General features: G+C 34.7%; 2 protein-coding genes across 3 annotated transcripts in view; one reads left to right on the top strand and one right to left on the bottom strand.

Moving 5' to 3' along the window:
* Nucleotides 1-99: 99 nt before the first annotated feature.
* The window catches only part of LOC146531214 (uncharacterized), a 32,894-nt gene continuing 12,858 nt past the window's right edge, over nucleotides 100-20,135 (top strand). The window contains exons 1-17 of one of the 2 annotated variants that reach the window (XM_085197957.1): nucleotides 100-582; nucleotides 1,726-1,879; nucleotides 9,263-9,331; nucleotides 10,976-11,194; nucleotides 11,288-11,393; nucleotides 12,295-12,441; nucleotides 12,929-13,087; nucleotides 13,591-13,730; nucleotides 15,505-15,772; nucleotides 16,193-16,446; nucleotides 16,665-16,788; nucleotides 17,220-17,340; nucleotides 17,660-17,900; nucleotides 18,267-18,388; nucleotides 18,679-18,832; nucleotides 19,194-19,350; nucleotides 19,747-19,893. In XM_085197957.1, coding sequence (XP_085054083.1) covers nucleotides 399-582; nucleotides 1,726-1,879; nucleotides 9,263-9,331; nucleotides 10,976-11,194; nucleotides 11,288-11,393; nucleotides 12,295-12,441; nucleotides 12,929-13,087; nucleotides 13,591-13,730; nucleotides 15,505-15,772; nucleotides 16,193-16,446; nucleotides 16,665-16,788; nucleotides 17,220-17,340; nucleotides 17,660-17,900; nucleotides 18,267-18,388; nucleotides 18,679-18,832; nucleotides 19,194-19,350; nucleotides 19,747-19,893 — 2,766 coding nt within the window. In that variant the 5' untranslated portion in view covers nucleotides 100-398. The remainder of the gene's footprint in view (nucleotides 583-1,725; nucleotides 1,880-9,262; nucleotides 9,332-10,975; nucleotides 11,195-11,287; nucleotides 11,394-12,294; nucleotides 12,442-12,928; nucleotides 13,088-13,590; nucleotides 13,731-15,504; nucleotides 15,773-16,192; nucleotides 16,447-16,664; nucleotides 16,789-17,219; nucleotides 17,341-17,659; nucleotides 17,901-18,266; nucleotides 18,389-18,678; nucleotides 18,833-19,193; nucleotides 19,351-19,746; nucleotides 19,894-20,135) is intronic. The other variant, XM_085197958.1, reaches the window with a different exon arrangement.
* LOC146531215 (uncharacterized) lies at nucleotides 5,657-7,314 on the bottom strand. The gene has a single exon (XM_085197962.1). It carries the CDS (start codon nucleotides 6,956-6,958, stop codon nucleotides 6,215-6,217), a length of 744 nt encoding a protein of 247 aa, XP_085054088.1. The 5' UTR covers nucleotides 6,959-7,314; the 3' UTR covers nucleotides 5,657-6,214.

Genomic DNA, 20,135 nt, shown 5'->3' on the forward strand with positions numbered 1-20,135 from the left:
TAAAAAATATTTTCTTAGTGCTATATGATTGAATTTTCTGACGAACACAATAAAATGGCGTCACTACTCAAGTTCCCATTTGACATGTCATATGTCAAATCAACCAAGAAGGCAAATCGTTTCGCTAGAGTCGAAAATATCGGTTCTCGTATATTTTTTTCTCGCATTTTGAAATAATTTACATGCATATTGAACTAACATAGTCAAATGATCTCGTATCAAATTTCATGACAAAAATAAAATATCGCAGCGCTATCTCTTAAGATGTATTTTTTTGAATTGATCAAATGAATGTAAATAATAAAACAATAAGTGGTCGGTGTCAAGTGATATCTCCGCCTACAGCGGCCAGGATCATTATGCGATTAGTGAGGCTGGTCAGTTGAGGGGAGAACAGGATGTCTGGGGAGGAGCGAGCGTCTAGACCGAACTCGCTGGTCCTGGAAGCGCCGGCGCCCGAGCGTGAGCCCTTGCGCTTCGATGTCCAGCTAGTTGGAGCCCCCCCGGAAGTCGAGCAGCTTGTAAACAATATTAAACAAGTCGCTGAAGACTTTCTCTATCATTGGAAAACTTTTCCAATTGGTAAGGTTTCTATATGTATTTCAACGATTTTATATGAATATTTATATTTTTAATGAGATTATGACATAAACATGATTATAAATTTAAAATAATATATAAACACCCACCATGTATATTTACCATGTTATGTAAAAATGATATTTTTATACCTATAATTTATTTAACTGTACCTTAGTAATTTCATAAATTATCACAACTAACAACAAGCTAAGCTAATATAACTTAAACAGAATATATTTCATTTCTTAAAGATTAAACTTGAATAGTACAATAGTAGCTCATGACAAAGGCTTATATATAACAAAGAAGAATATTTCAGCTAGCACAAAAGAGTTTCTAAGGCATTCATGAAAAATTACTAATAAGTTATAGCTTACTGACAATAATCTATTATCATAATAACAATCGAAGTGATTTTTATGTTAATAAAATTATCTATATTATGTTTTATGTGGAACAATTATAATGTTTCATCATTTGTTTTCATGAACTCAATGATACTCCTCTAAGTGGGGTTTGAATTCAAAATCATTGTGTTTATGGTCAGAAGTTATTGCGCTGTGCCTCAATGGCCTCTTTGAACATAAAAAATATAATATTATTATGCTATATAGAAAGATAAATTTAAAATAAAAATATTTTCCATAAAATAGTAATATTGAACCAGAATCTTTTTATCATTATGTCACTAACGTTATACATTTTATATATTCAACTTGAACACAATTAGATAAAAAAATATATATTCTCTTTTGGTTAATGATTTTTTCTTTATAAAATAGTTTCAAATTTTAAATTACTTAGATGGCTTAATTAATTAACAAATTTTAATTGATTTTTTTTTTCTTAAATTTGTAAGCACAAAGTACATATCTGAGGTGGTTGTGCAGCAACAGTGTCTGACTGTAAACACTGCTCGTTTGTCCAATTCCCATTTGTTGCAATGAATTGTATTAATTTCCTTTATCTGACAAGACCTCCTCACATAATATCTCGAAAATTGGTCATAAAGTGGAATGTCTTAACACTCCATCCCTCACCCTACCCTGTCATTTAGCGGTAACATCTTGAGGCTGAGAAAAAATGTACACATTTTGTTAGCATGAGAATATCTGTATATTTTTATATATCTTTGTCTCTCAGTGCTCCCCCAGTCAAGATTCTCGGGTCCGGGTAATCGACCATCCGATATAATAGTCCCGCCGCCATGCGACGAGCTCGACGCGGCCGCACTCGACGCGGGCGTCGAACCCCATCCCCTTTCACCGAAACAACTACACTCTATTAGAGAAAAGGGGTAAGTTTTTATATCAAATGTGTATGTATATTTGGATATTATATTGTTACAAGCTTTCGCTAAAATTGTATTTGTTTATTATACTTATAATATTTTTTCTTGTACATTTAATAATATGAACGTTAACTTTGCGTTTATTATTGATTATATGTCGAATAAAACTCATTATGTTTTGGATATTAGTATTTGGATATGTGAAATAACGTATTTATTTTTTGTCTACGCCTAAGCTATAACATCGATTTTTAATAAAATTTATACCTCAATATTTATAATCTATATATATATATATAAAATCGAAAGGTGACTCACTCATCACGAAATCTCAGAAACTACATGTGCTAGGAATCTCAAATTTTGCATAGTAGTTATTTATAGGACGTAGGTGCTCGCTAAGACGGGAATTTGCAATATTCGACTTCTAAGGGGTTGTTTTTGGCGTTGAAAGTTTGTATGAAACTTCGTTACTACAAATGCTAGGAGTCTCAAATTTTGCATGGACGTCACTTATAGGACGTAGGTACTCATGGAGACAGAAATTAATAATAACGTAGTTCACGCAGGCGAAGCCGTGGGCGGGCCGCTAGTACATTATAAAGTTAGAGTTTGTTTGATTAAACGCCCTCATTTTCAAAAATACTGATAGGAATTTAAAAAATATATTTTGTATTGGATAGCCCCTTTATCGAGGAAGGTTTCGAATTTTTTTTTTAATTAATATTTCAAAACCCAAGAGCCAGATTTTTTTTATTATAAAAAACAAAATGAATATTTCACTCTCAATTCCTAAACTAAAACGCGACACAAGCCCAAACAATTTATTCAAATTTATAACACTCTACTGACACTAAAATTGTGCCCTAGTTTTATAATCATACATACGGAGGGATTATAGCTCGTCTCTTGCATTCATTTCTCGTTTGACAATGGCGAACGAGCTTTTTGATCCTTCGCCCTCGTTAACTTCAATTAACGTTTGCACAACGCTTTGTGTTTGTTGGTTAACTTTTTGATGTTACTTCAATTTGTGTAATGATATCGATGGACGTGGCGCGGCGTTGAGTTACGCTATGCAAGACGCAATGGCTTCAGTATTCGGCGGTGTGGGGAACAGTAGTGTCTTATTGGGAACGGAGTGTCTTAATACTAGTTTCCTAGATTCTTTCAGCCTGCTCTGCTATGTGCGGGATGTAGCGTATAAAATAAATAAAAATAAAATAAAAAGAGCCTTTATTTTCTCTGACCTGTTTACATAATTTGTTTTACTTATAACTAACATTTTACACAATATATGGAAATATTTACTAACATAAGAATAGAATATTAACTGAAATTGTCCATTTTTTTTCCAACTGTTATTATCATTATTATTATTATTTTTTAAATTTAAATTTATTGTTAAATATTATTATTTCTGCTAGTGTCAGCTACCAGGTCAGGCTGTCCTACGACATAGGCCTCCTCAAGTTCCCTCCACTTGTTCCGGTCTAGTGCTATCCGTCTCCACCCCTTTGGCAGGTCGTCTTCCCATCTTTTAATCTGTCTCCCTCTCCGTCTTTTTCCATTTCTTGGGTACCATTCTGAGACTTTTTTGGTCCACTTTCCTGCATGTGATCTCATCATGTGACCAGTCCACTTCCACTTAAGAGTTCTTGTTTTTACTTTGACATCCAACACTTTGGTATTGCTCCTGATTTTTGTTGCTTTGCATTTGTCTTTCAATCTCAGGCCCATCATGCTCCTTTCCATTCCTCTTTGGCATACTCCCAGCTTGTGTTCAATTTTCTGTGATAATGGCCAAGTTTGACAGCCGTAGGTGAGGCATGGGAGGATACATGTGTTAAATATTTTTGATTTTTCTGAAATGGGCACTGATTTATTCTTCATTATTTCACGGAGAGACCAGTATCTTTGCCAGGTGTTATTTATTCGTCTGTCTACTTCCTTATTTGGCAGATCCTTTACTGATATTACTTGACCCAGGTATATATATTCGTTGACATATTCAATCTCTTCCTCCATTTCTATTTTGACTTTGGTCATGTTAGTCATTAATTTGGTTTTGCTGGTATTCATTGATAGTCCTGCTTTTTTGCTTTCTGATGCTAGTTGTTGCAGCATTAGTTGTAGGGTGTCTGGATCTTCTGTAAACAAGACTATGTCGTCTGCGAATCTCAGGTGGTGTAGCTTTTCTCCATTGATATTGATGCCGAAGTTGTCCCAGTTGAGTTGCCTGAAGATGTTCTCTAAGACTGCGTTGAATATCTTGGGTGACAGCGGGTCTCCTTGTCTAACTCCTCTCTGAATTTGGAATAGATTTCCTGTTTTTTCTAGTTGTATTTTTGCTGTGCTTTTCTCATATATTTGCTTTATTATTCTTATATATTTTTGCTCAACCCCTTGGTTTCTCAATGAGTCCCATATGTAGCTATGCTTCAGGGAGTCAAATGCTTTATTATAGTCGACGAAGGATAAGTAATACGGGCGGTTGTATTCGTTGCATTTCTCTATTACTTGCTTGACAGTGTGTATATGATCAATTGTTGAGAAATCGGATCGGAATCCAGCTTGCTCTATAGGTTGATTACCGTCTAACTGTTTGGTCAGGCGTTCTAGTATAATTTTTATGAATATTTTATACAAGTTTGGGATTAAGCTGATAGGTCTATAATTGTTTATATTATTCTTGTCTCCCTTTTTATGCAAAAGTATGATTGTTGAAGATGTCCATTGACAGGGTATTTGTTCTGTGTCTAAAATTTGGTTACATATATGAGCAAAAGGTTTTATTATTTGTTCAATGGTTGCTTTTAGTAGTTCATTAGTTATCTTATCATCGCCAGGTGATTTTCCTATCTTTTGTGTTTGAATAGCCCTTCTTACTTCGCTTTGCAGAATCTGTGGGATTGGTTCTTGGTTTATATTGTCCTTAAATGTTGTATCGTCTGTTTCTTCCGTTAGATTGTCTGTATATAATTCTTTGTAAAAATCTGTTGCTGTTTTTAAGATGTGTTGTCGTTTGGTTGTAGTATGAATATTGTTTTTTTTGTCTTTTTTTATCGTTTTCAATATCCATGTAGAATATTCTTTTAGTTGTTTTGAAGCCCTTTTAATGCCTCCTGTTTTGCTTATTTGTTCTCTTATTATGTGAAGCCGCCTTGCTTTTCTATGGTCCCTTATTGCTTTTGTGATTTCTTTGCTAATGTTTGTTATTTTTTCACGGTTTTCTGTTCTATTACTAATCAATTCTTTTCTCTCCATAATCTTCAATCTGGCTGTATTTCCAAGCTTGTCTTTTGTACCTTCCCACAAACAATTCTTTAATTTTGACAGCGCTTCTTCTAAAGAGTTGTACTTGTCTTGTCCGTTACTTTGCTTCTCTATTTTGTCTAATGAACCTTTTAATTCGTGTAAGTTTTGTTCTGTTAAAAGTGGTAGGGCCCCCCCTTTCGTTCCGTGGAATTTTCTTCTTGGTAGTTTCAGTTTCTTACACGCAATAGCACCTCTCACCAGTCTATGGTCGGAATTAAAGTTAAATTTGGGCACCACACCAACATTGTTAAAAATCTTGGGCACATTAGTAGTAATGAAGTCTATCTCGTGTTTATCTTTACCATTAGGGGAGATCCAAGTCCATTTATTTTTCTGCTTTTTAGGAAAAAAAGTGTTCATTATTCTCAAGTTATGTTCGAAACAGAAATCTATGAATCTTTGGCCATTATTGTTTCGCCTTCCTTGGCTATATTTTCCCAAAATATATTCACCTATTTCCGATTTACTTCCTAATTGACTATTAAAATCTCCCATTACTATTATATTCTTATTTACTATTTGCATTGTTTTGGTGAGGGTTTGGTAGAATATATCTTTCTCCTTCTCTGTTGCTTGGTCTGTAGGGGCATATATCTGAAGGATTGAGAATGGATTCCTGAAACCAGGTAAATTTATATTTAAAATGCCAATTCGATCTGATATGCCAACAAATTCTTCCACATATTTTTTTAATTCTTTTTTAACCAGAAATCCTATTCCGTAATTCCCTTGAATTTCTCCTTTGAAGAAAAATATGTATTCTTTAAATTCCTGTATCTCTTCTCCGAGTCTTCTAACTTCACATAGGCCCATTATGTCCCATTTAATATCCTTTAATGCATTTTCGAGCTCGATGAGTCTGTCTTCCGTTCTTAGTGTCCTTGTATTCAGAGTGGTTATATACAGTTTGCTTGTCTTATTATTTAGGGTGGATGGAGTGGTATTTGAGGGTGTAGGTCTATCAACCCCACGAGGACCAGTCGGCTTGGGGTTGGTCCGTCTCCGGTTGCTGATATCTAATTGCTAATTCTTTTTAATGCTAGTTGATGATGTGGAGGTAAGTGAGTTTGATCTCCCTCTCATCAAATCATAAGCATTGGTTTTATTTATTATGCTATTTGAAGACATATTCACTTGTTTTTTAGGGTTTATATATGTTCCTGGAGAAGTTGATTGTTCTCTCTTCTTTCTCTCTGTAATTACATTGTCTTCCTTAACTATCAGTTTATCATACTTTATATAAGCAATGTTTCCTTTAGCCTTTTCCTCTTTAAGTTGTTGCTGCAGTTCTTTTCTTTTTTCTAGCACCGATTTTGGATAATCTTCAACTACATAAACATGTTTAAATCTTTTCTTGTTTTTTAAAATTTCAACTTTTTTCCAATAATTTGTAAAAGAGATCAGAACAGGTCTGGGTTTTCCTTTATGTTTGTTTCCAATTCTAAATGTGTTCTGAATATCGCTTGTTTCAAGAGAGATATTGAGGTCATTTCCAATAATTTCTATAATTGCTTTGTGTAGATCTATTGAGCCTTTTTCTGTCTCATCCAATTTAAAGAGTAGTATATTATTCCTTTTCTTGTCATTTTCTAGTTTATATACCTTTCTTTCTAGTAATTCCATCTTCTCTTTCAGTTTTTTATTATCTTCCAATATCGGCACTAATTTTTCGTTCATCTGTTTTAGAAGATTGTTGGTGATCATTGTGGTTTGCCTGTCCATTTCTATTTTCATTTGGTCAAAAAGCATTTGAAATTGTTGCTCCATTTTTATTTGTATTTAATTAACACAAAAAATTCAACTAAACGCAATTATCTTTGCGTGTGACAAAGCGTTAAGTTATGACAGTTCTTTTGGTTGGCAGTATTGTGGCGTCATTTCACTTTTCTTCTAGATTGTCTATGATTGTTTTCTACAAATAACCTTGAACTTATACTGGTGAAAAGAATTTCGATAATTTTGTGATTGTTTTGGTTTTTACTGGCACTTTATATTTGTGATAACGTAGAGCGGCACTTTTTAAGTCCACGGCAATTGTTTTAAACGCAATTTAGTCAAATTTAACTATTTAATTTCACTATTTTTCCTTGGAGGATTCACTTAGATGCTTACTGATAGACAGCCGGAAACGGATCGTAGCGTATAGCTAAAATTAAATATGAACATAGAAATAAAAAAGTATCTATTTGTATTAAAAACAAAAAGAAAAAAAATAAAAAAAATAAATTAAAAAAAACCTTTTAGTTATACTTACTTAGCTGCACAATGAAATGTCAATTATAATGATTGATTGAACTTTAATAGACGTCTTGAAGTGCAGCTAAAATTGACGAACTCACTCTAAGTCTAACTTATCTATTACATATAATTATACATTTTAATATGAAAATATAAAAATAAATTATAAATATGAATTTATAATTGTTATTGTGATACAAAAAATATAATTTTAAATAGACCGTAAAATTCTTATAAAAAAGCGTAACATATTATATATTAGCAGCTTATGAAAAGCTACTAAAATATAAGGTCGACAGTACTTCATTCATATATGGACCGTTTATTTTGAAAGTGGTGTAAGTCCATTTTTGAGTAAAATGAGCTATCACGTAATTCATGCTTAATTTAATGTAATTTTTTTATATATAACTAGTCCGTGTTTAATTTTTTAAAAAAAAACCATTTTTTGAACAACTTAAAATCGGTCGGTAAATGAAATTGCATAATCATCGACATACTAACCTTTAATTTTCTCGAAACATAAGAAAATGGACTTACACCACTTTCAAAATAAACGGTCCATATATAGCTTTTTGAACTCCTTCCAATGTCATAACATTCTTAGATAACATGGAACTTATCTAAATTTATTTTATGGCCACTATTTTAGATATATTTTCTATGTATTCATATTTAGTTTCGCGCTTTTTTCCCCTATAGAAGGAAAGGCAGAGAGAACTGTATTAAGGCACTGCTTTCTCCATTGTTCGTCAAAAATGGAAAAACGAAAATAATTCATTCCTTCCAATGGCAATCGAACTCATAACCATCATCATATTTACAAAAAATGATCTCAAAATAATATATTAACATTTTATTATCTATATAAAAAAATGTAGGGACCATATCTAGTAATATTTATAAAATATCTATTTCTATATGCGTTTTTTTCTAAAACTAAAATGCCAAATTAAAACTATAGCTTTTATATGCTGACGTTACTACTTTCATGGAATTTATTATCTTCTCTGTAAATAATGATTATGTAATACATATATATCACAACATGGCATTGATTGATTAGTTCAAAATAAGATTACCATTGTATTGGTTACGTATTGCATTTTATATTAATACTAGCTATTCGCTCGCGGCTTCGCCCGCTAAATCATGAAAGTATTTGTATATATGCGGCTTCGCTCGCTTAAGCTAATTTTATATTATATCCAAAGCAATATACTTTTTTACATAAAGTATCCTATGCTTTTTCTAATACCTCTAATATTCTTAGAGTTTACAAAGTTTCATGATAATCGGTTGAGTAGTTTTGGCGTGAAAGATCTTTGTGATTAAGTGTGAGTAAGTGTGAAAGTGATTATAATTTATGAATGAGAATTGCATCTCAAGATCTAAGAATTGAAGGCGCCTTATAAAAACGGGCCTAAGTTTCCCAAACCCAAAAAAGTGTTTGGTCATTAAGAGCGATAACAACCAAAGTTATGAGAAGTTAGGCGAAGGTCGACTTGAATATTTAGTTTTGTCAGAGCCGAAGAAACGACTGTATGTAGGTACTTGCCTGAAGCTGAGACTGTATGAGTTTTTAATTTGGTTCTAAAATTACGCTTTAGATATTAATCTGTATAAGTATGTTTTATAGTAAATATATATATTTATATTTATACATACATTACATACAACATATTATAATATATTATTTATAAGACATTTTTCATGTATTATTTTTCATTTTAGCCATTAGAGAGAAGACCCATACTTGTGTAGAAATAAAAAACATGCTTAACAGTTAGCGTTCATATAATAGTTTATTATCATACATTTTTCTCTCATAAGCTTGCTCAAGGACAGATATAGGCCGAAGAAGCTAAATATTAAACAGTTGGATACGATTCGTGAAAGGGGGTACGTTACCCTTGCCTTGTCTCTACGTTATATTTTTGTGTAGGTGTGTACCCTCCAAATGCACTGACGCCAATGAAATGTCAAATTTCTAAATTATCTACTTACAAACTATTATTAAACATTAATTATAACCTGGTTTCATGTTTTGTAGTTAAAAGTATTTTTTTACACCTCAAATACAGGCAGGCTGTCACTTTTCATCACTTTCATTCCTCATTTTCTTTTTTTAAAGATTTTGTATGTTGGCTAAGGAAACCCGTCGAATATCCTGCATCTATATCCTGCTGGAATAGGCAGAGAAAACCTAGTGTTAAGACACTCCATTCCCTATTTCCACCCGAATTGAACTGAAGGCATTGCATATTGAGTGGTGGAAATAACCGCCGCACTTTGTCTCGACACCAGAGTGGGAAGGTAGAAAATATTTAATGCTTCCTCGAGTGGGAATCGAACTTACAACCTGTCGCGATTACAATTACACGTTTGTGTACCTGCAACACGATTGACCACGATAATAAATATTTATTTTGACAAAAAATATATTTAAAAAAATTGAACTTTTACTGCTCTGCCGCCCACAGGCACTTCAGGCTCTATTTCAGTTTCGAATATTTATTACAACGTTATGTTACGTAAATATTTATTATACTTTTATTTTTTTTAATTTGGCTTCGAGATAAAATAATGTAGAAATCGTTTATATTTCTAATATTGATACAATCGATTTATATATAGATATAACTATAAAACCAAATAACTTTTATTATATTAAAAGTTAGATTTTACAATGATTATTATTATTATTAATTATCATAATAGATATGAGTATTACCTGTGTAATAAAGTTTTTAATGTTTTCATTTTCTTCAATCTGATGACGGGGTAAGGAGTTGCTTAACATAAGGATCCCCTCTATGTGCTAGATATAGCGTGACACTAAAAAAAAGAAAACAAAAGCTAAAAAAGAGAAAATAAAGTGACATCTAGGTATCTCCCTGCCTGACCCGCAAAACGGAGACATGCGAAATCAGAGAAAAAAAACAATTGAGAAGAAAAAATATATATTTCAATTCAATTTATTAATATTTATAATTATAAATACCAATTGGTCTGACATTGGCGACAGTGTTCTACATACATAGCATGCCCCACCCGCATTCGTGCCTTAGAAGCTTTTTATTCTATGTGTATTTTTATATCCCTTTGCATTCATCTAATAGTAGACGCATTCCATCACTCGAAATAATCTCTTCCAAAGTCTAGGTATGATATAGCATCGTATGTCAAAATAAGCACTTATATATATTATATAGTATTTATCATAAGACAAAGGAATACTAACAAAATAGGAACCATACAATAGCTGCCTTCTGGCAATACGTGCCCTAATTAAATATATTTGGGTCAGAAATTTATTTTATATACTGTAGGTTCGTATTTTTAAATTTAAGTTTTTTTTGTATGATATAGCATAGTTTAGCCGCAATTTTGCGGTAGATTTTTTTAAATAACACATTTTTTGTTAATTTTAGTTGACCTATATCGTGTTAAGTGATGTTAAACAACATTAAAATATTCATTTTTTGTAATAATTCCAACATCTATTTGGAATGTAATATTAAATTAAAATAAATATCGTTATAGCGAATTCGAAGTACCATCAAGACATTTTCCCGGACAAATCCACGTGTGGCGTGTCGCTGGGTGGCTGCAGAGGGGTAGAGTGAGGGCTCGGGAGGAGCTATACTGCCACATAGCTAGAGCTATCGCCCTCGTCGTGGTGGTGTCGAGAGATAGGCTACTGAGAGATGAGCCGCTGTCTCTCATTGCTGGTGCGAAGGCGCTTATGCAAGGTTTACATAGGTAAAATAGTAGTCTCACCTACATTTAAAATGAATCTTAGATTTTGCTACCTTTTTAAATTATTATTAATAATATATTTATACCTTCTTATAGACTGATTGACTTAATATTTGGAATGCCGTCGCTTGAAGCGCGTGATCTAGACAAGAAAATACGAGAAGAGCGCTCGCGATATCTCGTTGCTGAACTTATATGTAAGGTGGGTGTGGTTGGGTCAATATAGCACTATTTTACTTTAGAAGTTCTTAGACTAACCAAAAACATGGTAAACGATGACAGCCTAATGATGATGGTGCTGATGATGATGATAATGATAATGATTTTTTTTTTCATAAATAGATAAACGTTCTAACTTGCTTTAACTATTGTTCTTTTAGTACATATAGCTAACTTTGAATAGAAACGAAACAACCGTCATTTTATTATTTTATTACAATATTGTTTTAATACGTTCAAAAATATCTATTCTTAAAATGCATTACTTGATCATTTCAATTTGGAAATGGAATTTTGTAAAATAGGTCACAATTCCTAGTACATTTTTTGTGACTTTCGAATTAGGTCACTTTACTGCTTAGCGTGATTTATGTTAATGGTAGGTATATATTACGGGCCTTTGTTATTTCATTATTAGAATTAATCATATTTTGTCGGTTACGCAAATGGAACCTAGTGTCAATACACTACGTCCTTTACTTTCCATCTATTTTGAACATATCTTGGTGAGCTGTTAATTTAAAGTAGCGTTTTGTCTTGCTACACATCTCTACAAGTATTTTTCTGAGCTGGGATTGAACTTGCAACCATCATGGACACAGTCGGACGTGCCGGTCCTTGGATTAGAACTTCTGGTGATTCGGTATAGCGGTAAAGATTTTTATGGAAAATTTTTTTTAAAAATGTGTATATAAGTTAAATGCAACTTTTAAACTGATTAATCGGACATAGTAGCAAGTATTATAAGTTTATTAGTATAAGTAGTTCTTAGTTACGGATAAATATCGAATTTCCAAAAAAATTACGATACTAAAATATACTCGACTGCTAGGGTTAAATACTTTCTTTTGAAATTTATTAATAAAAATATCGATGTTTTTCAGCCGGAAAATCAAGAAGATATAGCAGCGCTCGCCGCGTGGGTGAACCTTGCGATGCGGCGCGCCAACAGCGAGAGTAGAGATATCAGAGATAACTCTCGGGCGGTGCCGAGGATACCGTATTTGTATACGACGCCACAGAGGACTCAGGTTTTTATTTCTTTATTTATATCATTTTATTCATAAATATTGAATGTGCTAGAAATGTTTTAAAAAAGCATTATCACTATACTCTACATTTGGCATGTATTTAATACTGGCTTAATCATAAGTTTTGCCTTAACTGAGAATTAAACCCTGAGAGCCTGAATGATCGTCTGGTCGTTAGCATTCACTGAGTCATATGTGGACAAAACATATGATAAATAATTCATTTTAAATATTTGATCATTCGAAATTATTAAAAATCTCTATATTACGTTACTATGTTCCATTTTGTGAAAAAAAAACTGATTAATCTAATCAAATCGTTCGTTCAGGCGAAACTTAACGTCTCAAAATACGGTGGGACGTGGGAAACGAAGTATCTTAACACTAATTCCCTGTTAAGATACTTCGTTTCCCACGTCCCACCGTGAACAGGGTGAAGGTATATAAAATAATACCTATAAATTTTAAAACACCATCTACTTCCCAGGTGGACCTCCGTCTCTACAGACGTGACATTCTTCGTCGGGCGGCGCCCTTTCTTCAAACCATACTTGAGAGAGAATCGAGGGGTTGGTTCTTACACTTCCGCGAACGAAGGGCTGCCCTGTTGGCCAGTCAGAAAATGCCTTTGAAGGATATTGAAGAGGTCGATGTTTTTCTAAGGGATAATAATGATAGTTTATTGTAAATATTACATTAAGAAAAAGACAATATATAGGAGCTTAAATTAACATGTGGCAGCCTCATTTCTATAAGTTATTTCTTAACAAGGTCATTATATACGGGACTTTGTATAAAAAAGCACACTAAGGCGTAAAAAGTATTACATCATACTAGTAAAATATACATATATAAAAAATAATTATTAAAAACACTAAAGGAAAAAATAAGCCTCATAATTCAAAAGGATTGACAGTCCAGACCTATTTAAATTTTACTCCTTGCTCCTTGGAAATTTTGTTCCCGAGTGAACAATGCACAAAAGTTCGGAAAACCTAACTTCAAGGAAGCCACTACACATGGCCACACTATGTGGTAAAATTGTCTCAGTTATAGCTTATATATAGAAGGAGTCTAAAATGTAGATATTTTTTTCAATAATAAGGTAAAAAAATGATTAAATTAATAAAAAATTCCTCCCCCCCACAGGAGGTAAGCGCGGCGGCGATGCGCGAATACGTGTCGCGCGTATGCGGCGCGGTGCTGGCCTGCGAGCAGCTGGCGGCGTTGGGCCCTGCGCTGCCGGACCTACTGGCCGCGCAGCTCCGCGCCGCCGTTATTGTCAACAGGTATATGTTGAGAAATAGAAGTTATGTTAGTGTCAGACTTTCTTAGAGACATTATATTTTGCGTTAAGTGCCACTAAGTTTCTAAATGAAACATCAACAAATGTCAGCTTATGGATGTTATGCATATGCTATAATGAGGCCTGTCATGGCGCAGGGGCACAATCATGTTACTGTAAACGCGACAGGTTGGTCTGATTCCTATCCGAAAAAATAAAGTGTTCAATATTTTCATATCTTTGCTCTGGTATCGAATCAAAGTGCGACGCCACTCAACTCAAAATGTGTTCAGAATTAGTGGAAAAGTAAAAGTGTGCACTCTACCCTGCTACAAAAAAAAATTCTACCCTTATATGACACAATAGATTAACACTAGAAACGCCGCCGTCCCATTTTTGTCCCAAACGCAAGAGTGATTGTATATAACTTTTTTATTTGTTAATTTATGTTGATGAAACTTTTTTACTATTACCAATTTTACACCTTTATTTAATTAAAAATATAAATAATTTTATAGCAGTCATACTTTTTGAAAAAAAAATAGATTTACCTAGAACTGCCGCTGGGTCATTTTTGTCCCGCCATTATTATTTTATTATTTGAGGGTATAATTTGACATATTTCCACGTCTCGGGGACGAGGTGGAGGTGAAAGGGTGATGCGGGGGCGGAAAAAAATTGAATGGTTGGCTTAGCAGTCAATGCCTAAGTTTTTAGGGTTCTGTAGCTTTTAAGGAAATAAAAAACCCTTATAAGATAATTTTTCTGTCCATCCGTCTGTCTGTGCCTTTATCTCAAGAATGCTTGGACAAATCGAGTTGATATTCATATGAGTATATGAATATCAACTATATGACGATCTACAGTCCCTTGATTTCCTGAAAAAGCGCCCTTAAAAAAAATATGACCATTTATTTAGTAAAAAACGTGTATTTCGACACTATAAAGGGAATCAAATTAATAAGGTACTTTCAGTTAACTTAGAATTATAAAATTTGGCAGTTAGCATCTACATGTAGTACTAGTACAGGAAAAAATCTGAAAACTATACATTTATTTATAAATCTTAAAAAATAATAGCCTGAAAAGTGATGTAAAATTGGTGTCAATACGAAATTTTGCCGCTAGTTCAAGTGAGGTATCAGATGAAGGGATAACTAAATTAGGCTTGAATTTCAGAAAAACACTCGATACCAAATGTGAGCAATTGTAGGGTAGGTAGAGGGAACCTGGGAACCTAGTGCTATGCACTCCGCTGGCCTTTTCCACTGAATTCTGGAGGCATTACTATGCAATGTTAAAAATCATCTGTGATGTGTCACTGATGAAGAATATATTAATGCATTTCTTGACCTAATAATAATATTAACGAATTTCAACAACTTATAATTTTGTAAGAGTTATTCAGTTAGTTGTCACGACCTTAGAACATATTTGAAATATTTGATTCTTTCTTTGTGTTTTGTTTTTTGGTACTTTTATGCTTGTTAAAGAATAAGAATTGATTATTAAAGACGGTCTACATATTTTACGCATTATTTTAATAATATTTTTTTTGTATTATACCAAAAATCAACATAATAAGTAGAATGGGACAAATTTGTCACGACGGCCGTTCAAGGGGGTTCTCAATCTTCGGCACTTCTAGCGTTTATGTTTCACAACACTACGGTAACGTTTTTACAAACTCATTTCAACTCCTCAGAAGTAAATCAACAAAATTATATAAATTTACCCAACTTCACTTGCTAAATCAAAATTATCCATTTCATTAACAGAGCGGAAGAAGGCGTACGACGCAAACTCGAAGCTGGCCTATCAACAGCCGAGGCCCGCATCAGGGCTTCCCATCCCATAATATCGCGGGCCGATGCGTGGCGCAAGGAGAAACTGGCCGCAGCGGCCCACTCCCTCCGCAATGAACTCCGCTGGGCGGGCATGGAGGACGCGGCCAATGCTATGCAGGGGCACAAGCTGCCCCAGCATAGATACTTCTTGTTGAGGGACCTAACCTTCTTGAGGGATAGGGAGCCGTTGCTTATGAAGGTACGTAGTGGTGCTGAAAGGTTATGTTTTCCTGGTATTTGTAAATATTAGTAGGTTTATTTTTGAGCGTCACGCTGTATCCCGCATATCGCAGGGTAGGCAGATGGAACCTAGTGTTAAGAGACTCCGCTCCCCACTTTTTGCCATGAAGTTGCTGCCACCCCCTCATGAATGGACTGTTATGTCAATTTACTGAGACCACAAGTCTCAGTAAATTGACTGTGCAATAAAGGTACAATCTTTATTTTTTCACAAAAAAATAAGACCTAAAAAAATACAAAAAGCATCGAAGGTCAATAAAAACTGTTAATGTATTCCTACTTGTAAGAAATAAATGTTAAATATTGTTTTACAGATGTATGTTTAAATTAATTATTATTTAAAAAAAATATATATTTTTTTCTTACTCATATAAAATAGGAGCTACGCGCAGCAAAAACACCAACCCGCGAGTTCATATGGTCAACGCGCATATGGTTACCCCAGAACTGGGAGATTCACCGACATTTTAGAGGACGATCAGAACGGATACCGACAGTGATTAGCACCAGAGCCACTAACATCGTCACCCCCCGGTCTGACCCCTCGCAGCCCGTCTTCCTCGCGAGTGTAGAGAAGACCAGGGCGACCACTACCAGGTGGCCTGGCTGGAGACTGCTTAATTTGGCTCATAGGTATGTGTAATAAATAAATTCACATATTTTTTCTGTGGGAAGTATATGTAAATGTACAATAAGACCATATATGTAGTATAATAGGGAAAGAGAACCTTAAATTAAGACAGTCCATTATCATTCATTGATATTACCTATAATATGGGTTTTTATTAATCATTAAATTTATTCTTATTTATATGTATTTATTTTTATTTATACTTATTTCTATTTAACAGAACCTGGTGCTGGGCGTGGAACCTGATGTTCCTCCTAGGTGTACTAGTGCCGTGGTGCTCGCCTCTTTCGTTACGCACGTTGCTATGTGTTAAGCCCTTTGTGCCGGATCTTGAATTATCTCAGGTGGGTGGAATTATCAATATTTTTAGCCGTAGTTATTATTTGCTTAGTTGCTGACATTCAATCCAAAATATTATATTTTTGTTGTAAGCAGATTAGGTAAGATATTTTTTCTTTTACACAAAGGGTAGAGGTTGTCGTGGCGCAGGGGCACGAGGGTGTGACTTGCACGCGACGGTTGTGTATTATTTAAATTTATTAATATTTTATTTCTTCTTTCTGAGCGTCAAGACAAAAACCTGGCGTTGAATTCGGCGGAAAGTGGGGAACAGAGTATCTTAACAATAGATTCCCCTTGCCTACTATTATATATACGGGATACGGCGTGAAGCTGATTTGCTGTTATGCTATTTATTTTACAAAGGGTATAAATATTTTGTTAAAAACTTAGTTTTTCATATTTTTTCATTTCATATATTTTGAAATGGTTTTAGGTGAACGGAACTCTATTCCCGAAGCGTAGCAGCGAAACACAGACTATGTGGTCAATGTTACTGAAGTTGTGGCGACATATATCCAAAGAGAGGACGCGATTTGAAACAGAACCCGATACAGGTTATATATGCATAATAATATGTTTTATTGTGTTAAAATTCTTAATTTTAAATAATTGGTGAATGAGGGAACGGATGATTACTTAAATTGTTTAATTTGGGCTGAAAGCGAAGGGCGGAATGTATTGAGACTAGGTCTTTTAGTCGTTGTAGAAACATTAATATTAAAATACAAATAGTTTTTGATTTTTATATATAATCCGACCTATCAAATTTGGGTTCAAAAGGACAAAATTAAATAGAACAATATAAAAAAAATTCAAAAAATTGTAAATAAAAAAACAAAAACATTCATAATATTTATTAACCTATTCTTCCAGGTCTTCTCGGCAAAGGTCTGAGTAGACAAGCGAATCGTCTCTGGAACTATGGTCTGATAGGTGGTCTGGGCTCCGTACTGCTGTTACTGGTGTTCCCGTTGGTCACGCTGGCGGCCAGCGTGCTGTCGCTGCTCGCCGCTGTCAGCGTGCCGCTGTGGATGTTGCCTGTCACGCTGGTGATGCACGCCGGGTTCGCGGTGGTGTATGACCTGGACTGCCCCAATCCGGGAAGGGTTAATAGGTAGTTCGTTTTTTAAGCTTTACAATATATCCCAGGGTGGGAAAGCAGTTTGAAGCTAGTATGTGTGTGTTACTGCATGCATTTATTATGCATTCCATACTTCATTTTCCACCGAATTCTGGAAGCGTCGTTGTGTTTTGAATGGCGCTGTCTACACCTACGCTAAGATATGAAAATATTACATTTTTTATTTCCTCGAGAGCAAATCGAACTCACAATCTCTCGTTACAGTCAGTACAGATTAAAGTCACACACAGGCATAACTGTGCCTCTGCGTCACGACAGGCCTCCAGGTAAATGCTATTTAGTGATGATTATTTTATTGTTTGTATGTTATAATAAGATTTATAATTTTCATGACTTCAGATGGTTCGCGTTATTTGAAGCGTTAATATGGCGTGTCGGGCTACTCGGTCTCGTGCAGCCAGTACTCGCGTTCGTTGTGGCCATTTTCTTATGTCCTCTGGCTTCAATTATACTTCTTGTTGGTAAGTATTCGGCTATTTCATTTATTTTTTTTGTGCATTTGGCCTCCCCAAGTCCAGTAACAACAGCTTGACTCTTACAACATGTAAGAGGGTCCGACTGACCTACAATACTGTAGTTATTACGGAACCCTCTTTTCATATATCCGAATCCAATTATGAGATCGTGAAAATACGTTACCCACTCTGTTCGTAACCGCACTTAACCACTTCGTTCTGCAGTCGGCGTGCCGTGAAATTAAGGAACCTTCGCTATCCGTATCCGACTCGCGCTAAACCACTCCATCCCGTAGGTGGCGTCTCGTGGTGGTTAGTCCGCGGCGCGTGGGAGGCGCTGGCGTGGCGCGCGCTCATAGTGCGTGCGGCGCGCGTGCCCGCGCACGACTCGCGCTACTGCCACCGCGTGGCCGGGCCCGCGCTGCACAGCTACGCCTGTTATCAGATAAGGTTTTAAAGTTTACTTATATTTTTCTTTTTGGTAGCTTGACGCTTTTTCTTCTATTCTCCACACATTGCAGGAATATTACGTAGCAGGAGCTCAATGTGACACTTTGCTACTATGATATTGTCAAAGCGGAAAGATGAAGTGCCTGCGTCTCTAAATCTCTGTTTGTAGAGACAAAAAAAAGAAAAAAAGACAGAGGTCTAATAATACAAATATTACGAGAAATTTTTACAATTTCCAAAATTTAATTACTATTCTCTACTATACAAAATAAAGGTAGTTATTAAATTTTCAAATGGGATATTCTAAACTGACAATATATAAATATATATTATATATGATATTTTTATGTATGTGATACAGTGCAGCGCAGGCGCTGGCGGCGGTGTGCGCGCGCGGCGAGCTGGAGGCTTTGGCGGCGTGGGCGGCGGACACAGAGGCGGCCATCGAGCGCCCGCTGCGCGACTACAGACACTTTGTCGACGCTTGCTTCGGACCGTTCTCTGTGCAGATTGCTAAGGTATTGGCATTATTTAGATTAACATGTACATAATTTAATAGTTATTTATTATTTTCTGTGACAAATAATATATGAATTTTAGAATACAATAAAAGTAACATTTTCTTTATATAGATATTTAAGTTATCTAATGTTTTTGTATATGAATTATTTGTGCGTATGAATGAAATCTATTAGTAATAGCACTTTTTTTATAACTCTTTACTATCAATAAAAATTGCACTTCAATTTCATAAATTAATAATACAAACAATATTTAAACTGAAGTTAGCTGTAGGTGACTGTGTAGATTATATTTTTATTTCTTTCTTTTGATTATTTCCAAATCTAAGCCTAACTCCAAAGCAACCACAATACACCGTCCACACTACAATAACTATAAAATTCGTATTGCAGACTGGCGCCTACAAACAAATAGAGAAAGAGTGTGGCGAGCTGGTGTGGTCGGCGCGCGAGAAGCTGGCGGCGAGGCGGCGCGACCTCGCGCTACCACTCACTGACGCGGCGCGCGCGCGCGTTCGCATGCTGCCTAACGATCTGAGGGTAATTCATAGCTAGCATATTGATGTATCGGTGGTTTTTTTTTAATAATTTCTTATGATACGTATTAGTTGTGTATGTATACGATAATGTAATAATAATAAAAAAGGGCCCGGATTAAGACGTGTTTGTGATATAGTATTAATAATTTAAAAAGCTACCACATGTAAACAAGATATAGTAGATAGGTAATTGCAGTCGCAAATAGTAACTAACGCAATTTATATTTAAATAAAATATATAAT

This window comes from Heliconius melpomene, chromosome 15 (assembly GCF_056956725.1).
Source record: "Heliconius melpomene rosina isolate 202511_hmr_F chromosome 15, ASM5695672v1, whole genome shotgun sequence".
NCBI lineage: Eukaryota > Metazoa > Arthropoda > Insecta > Lepidoptera > Nymphalidae > Heliconius > Heliconius melpomene.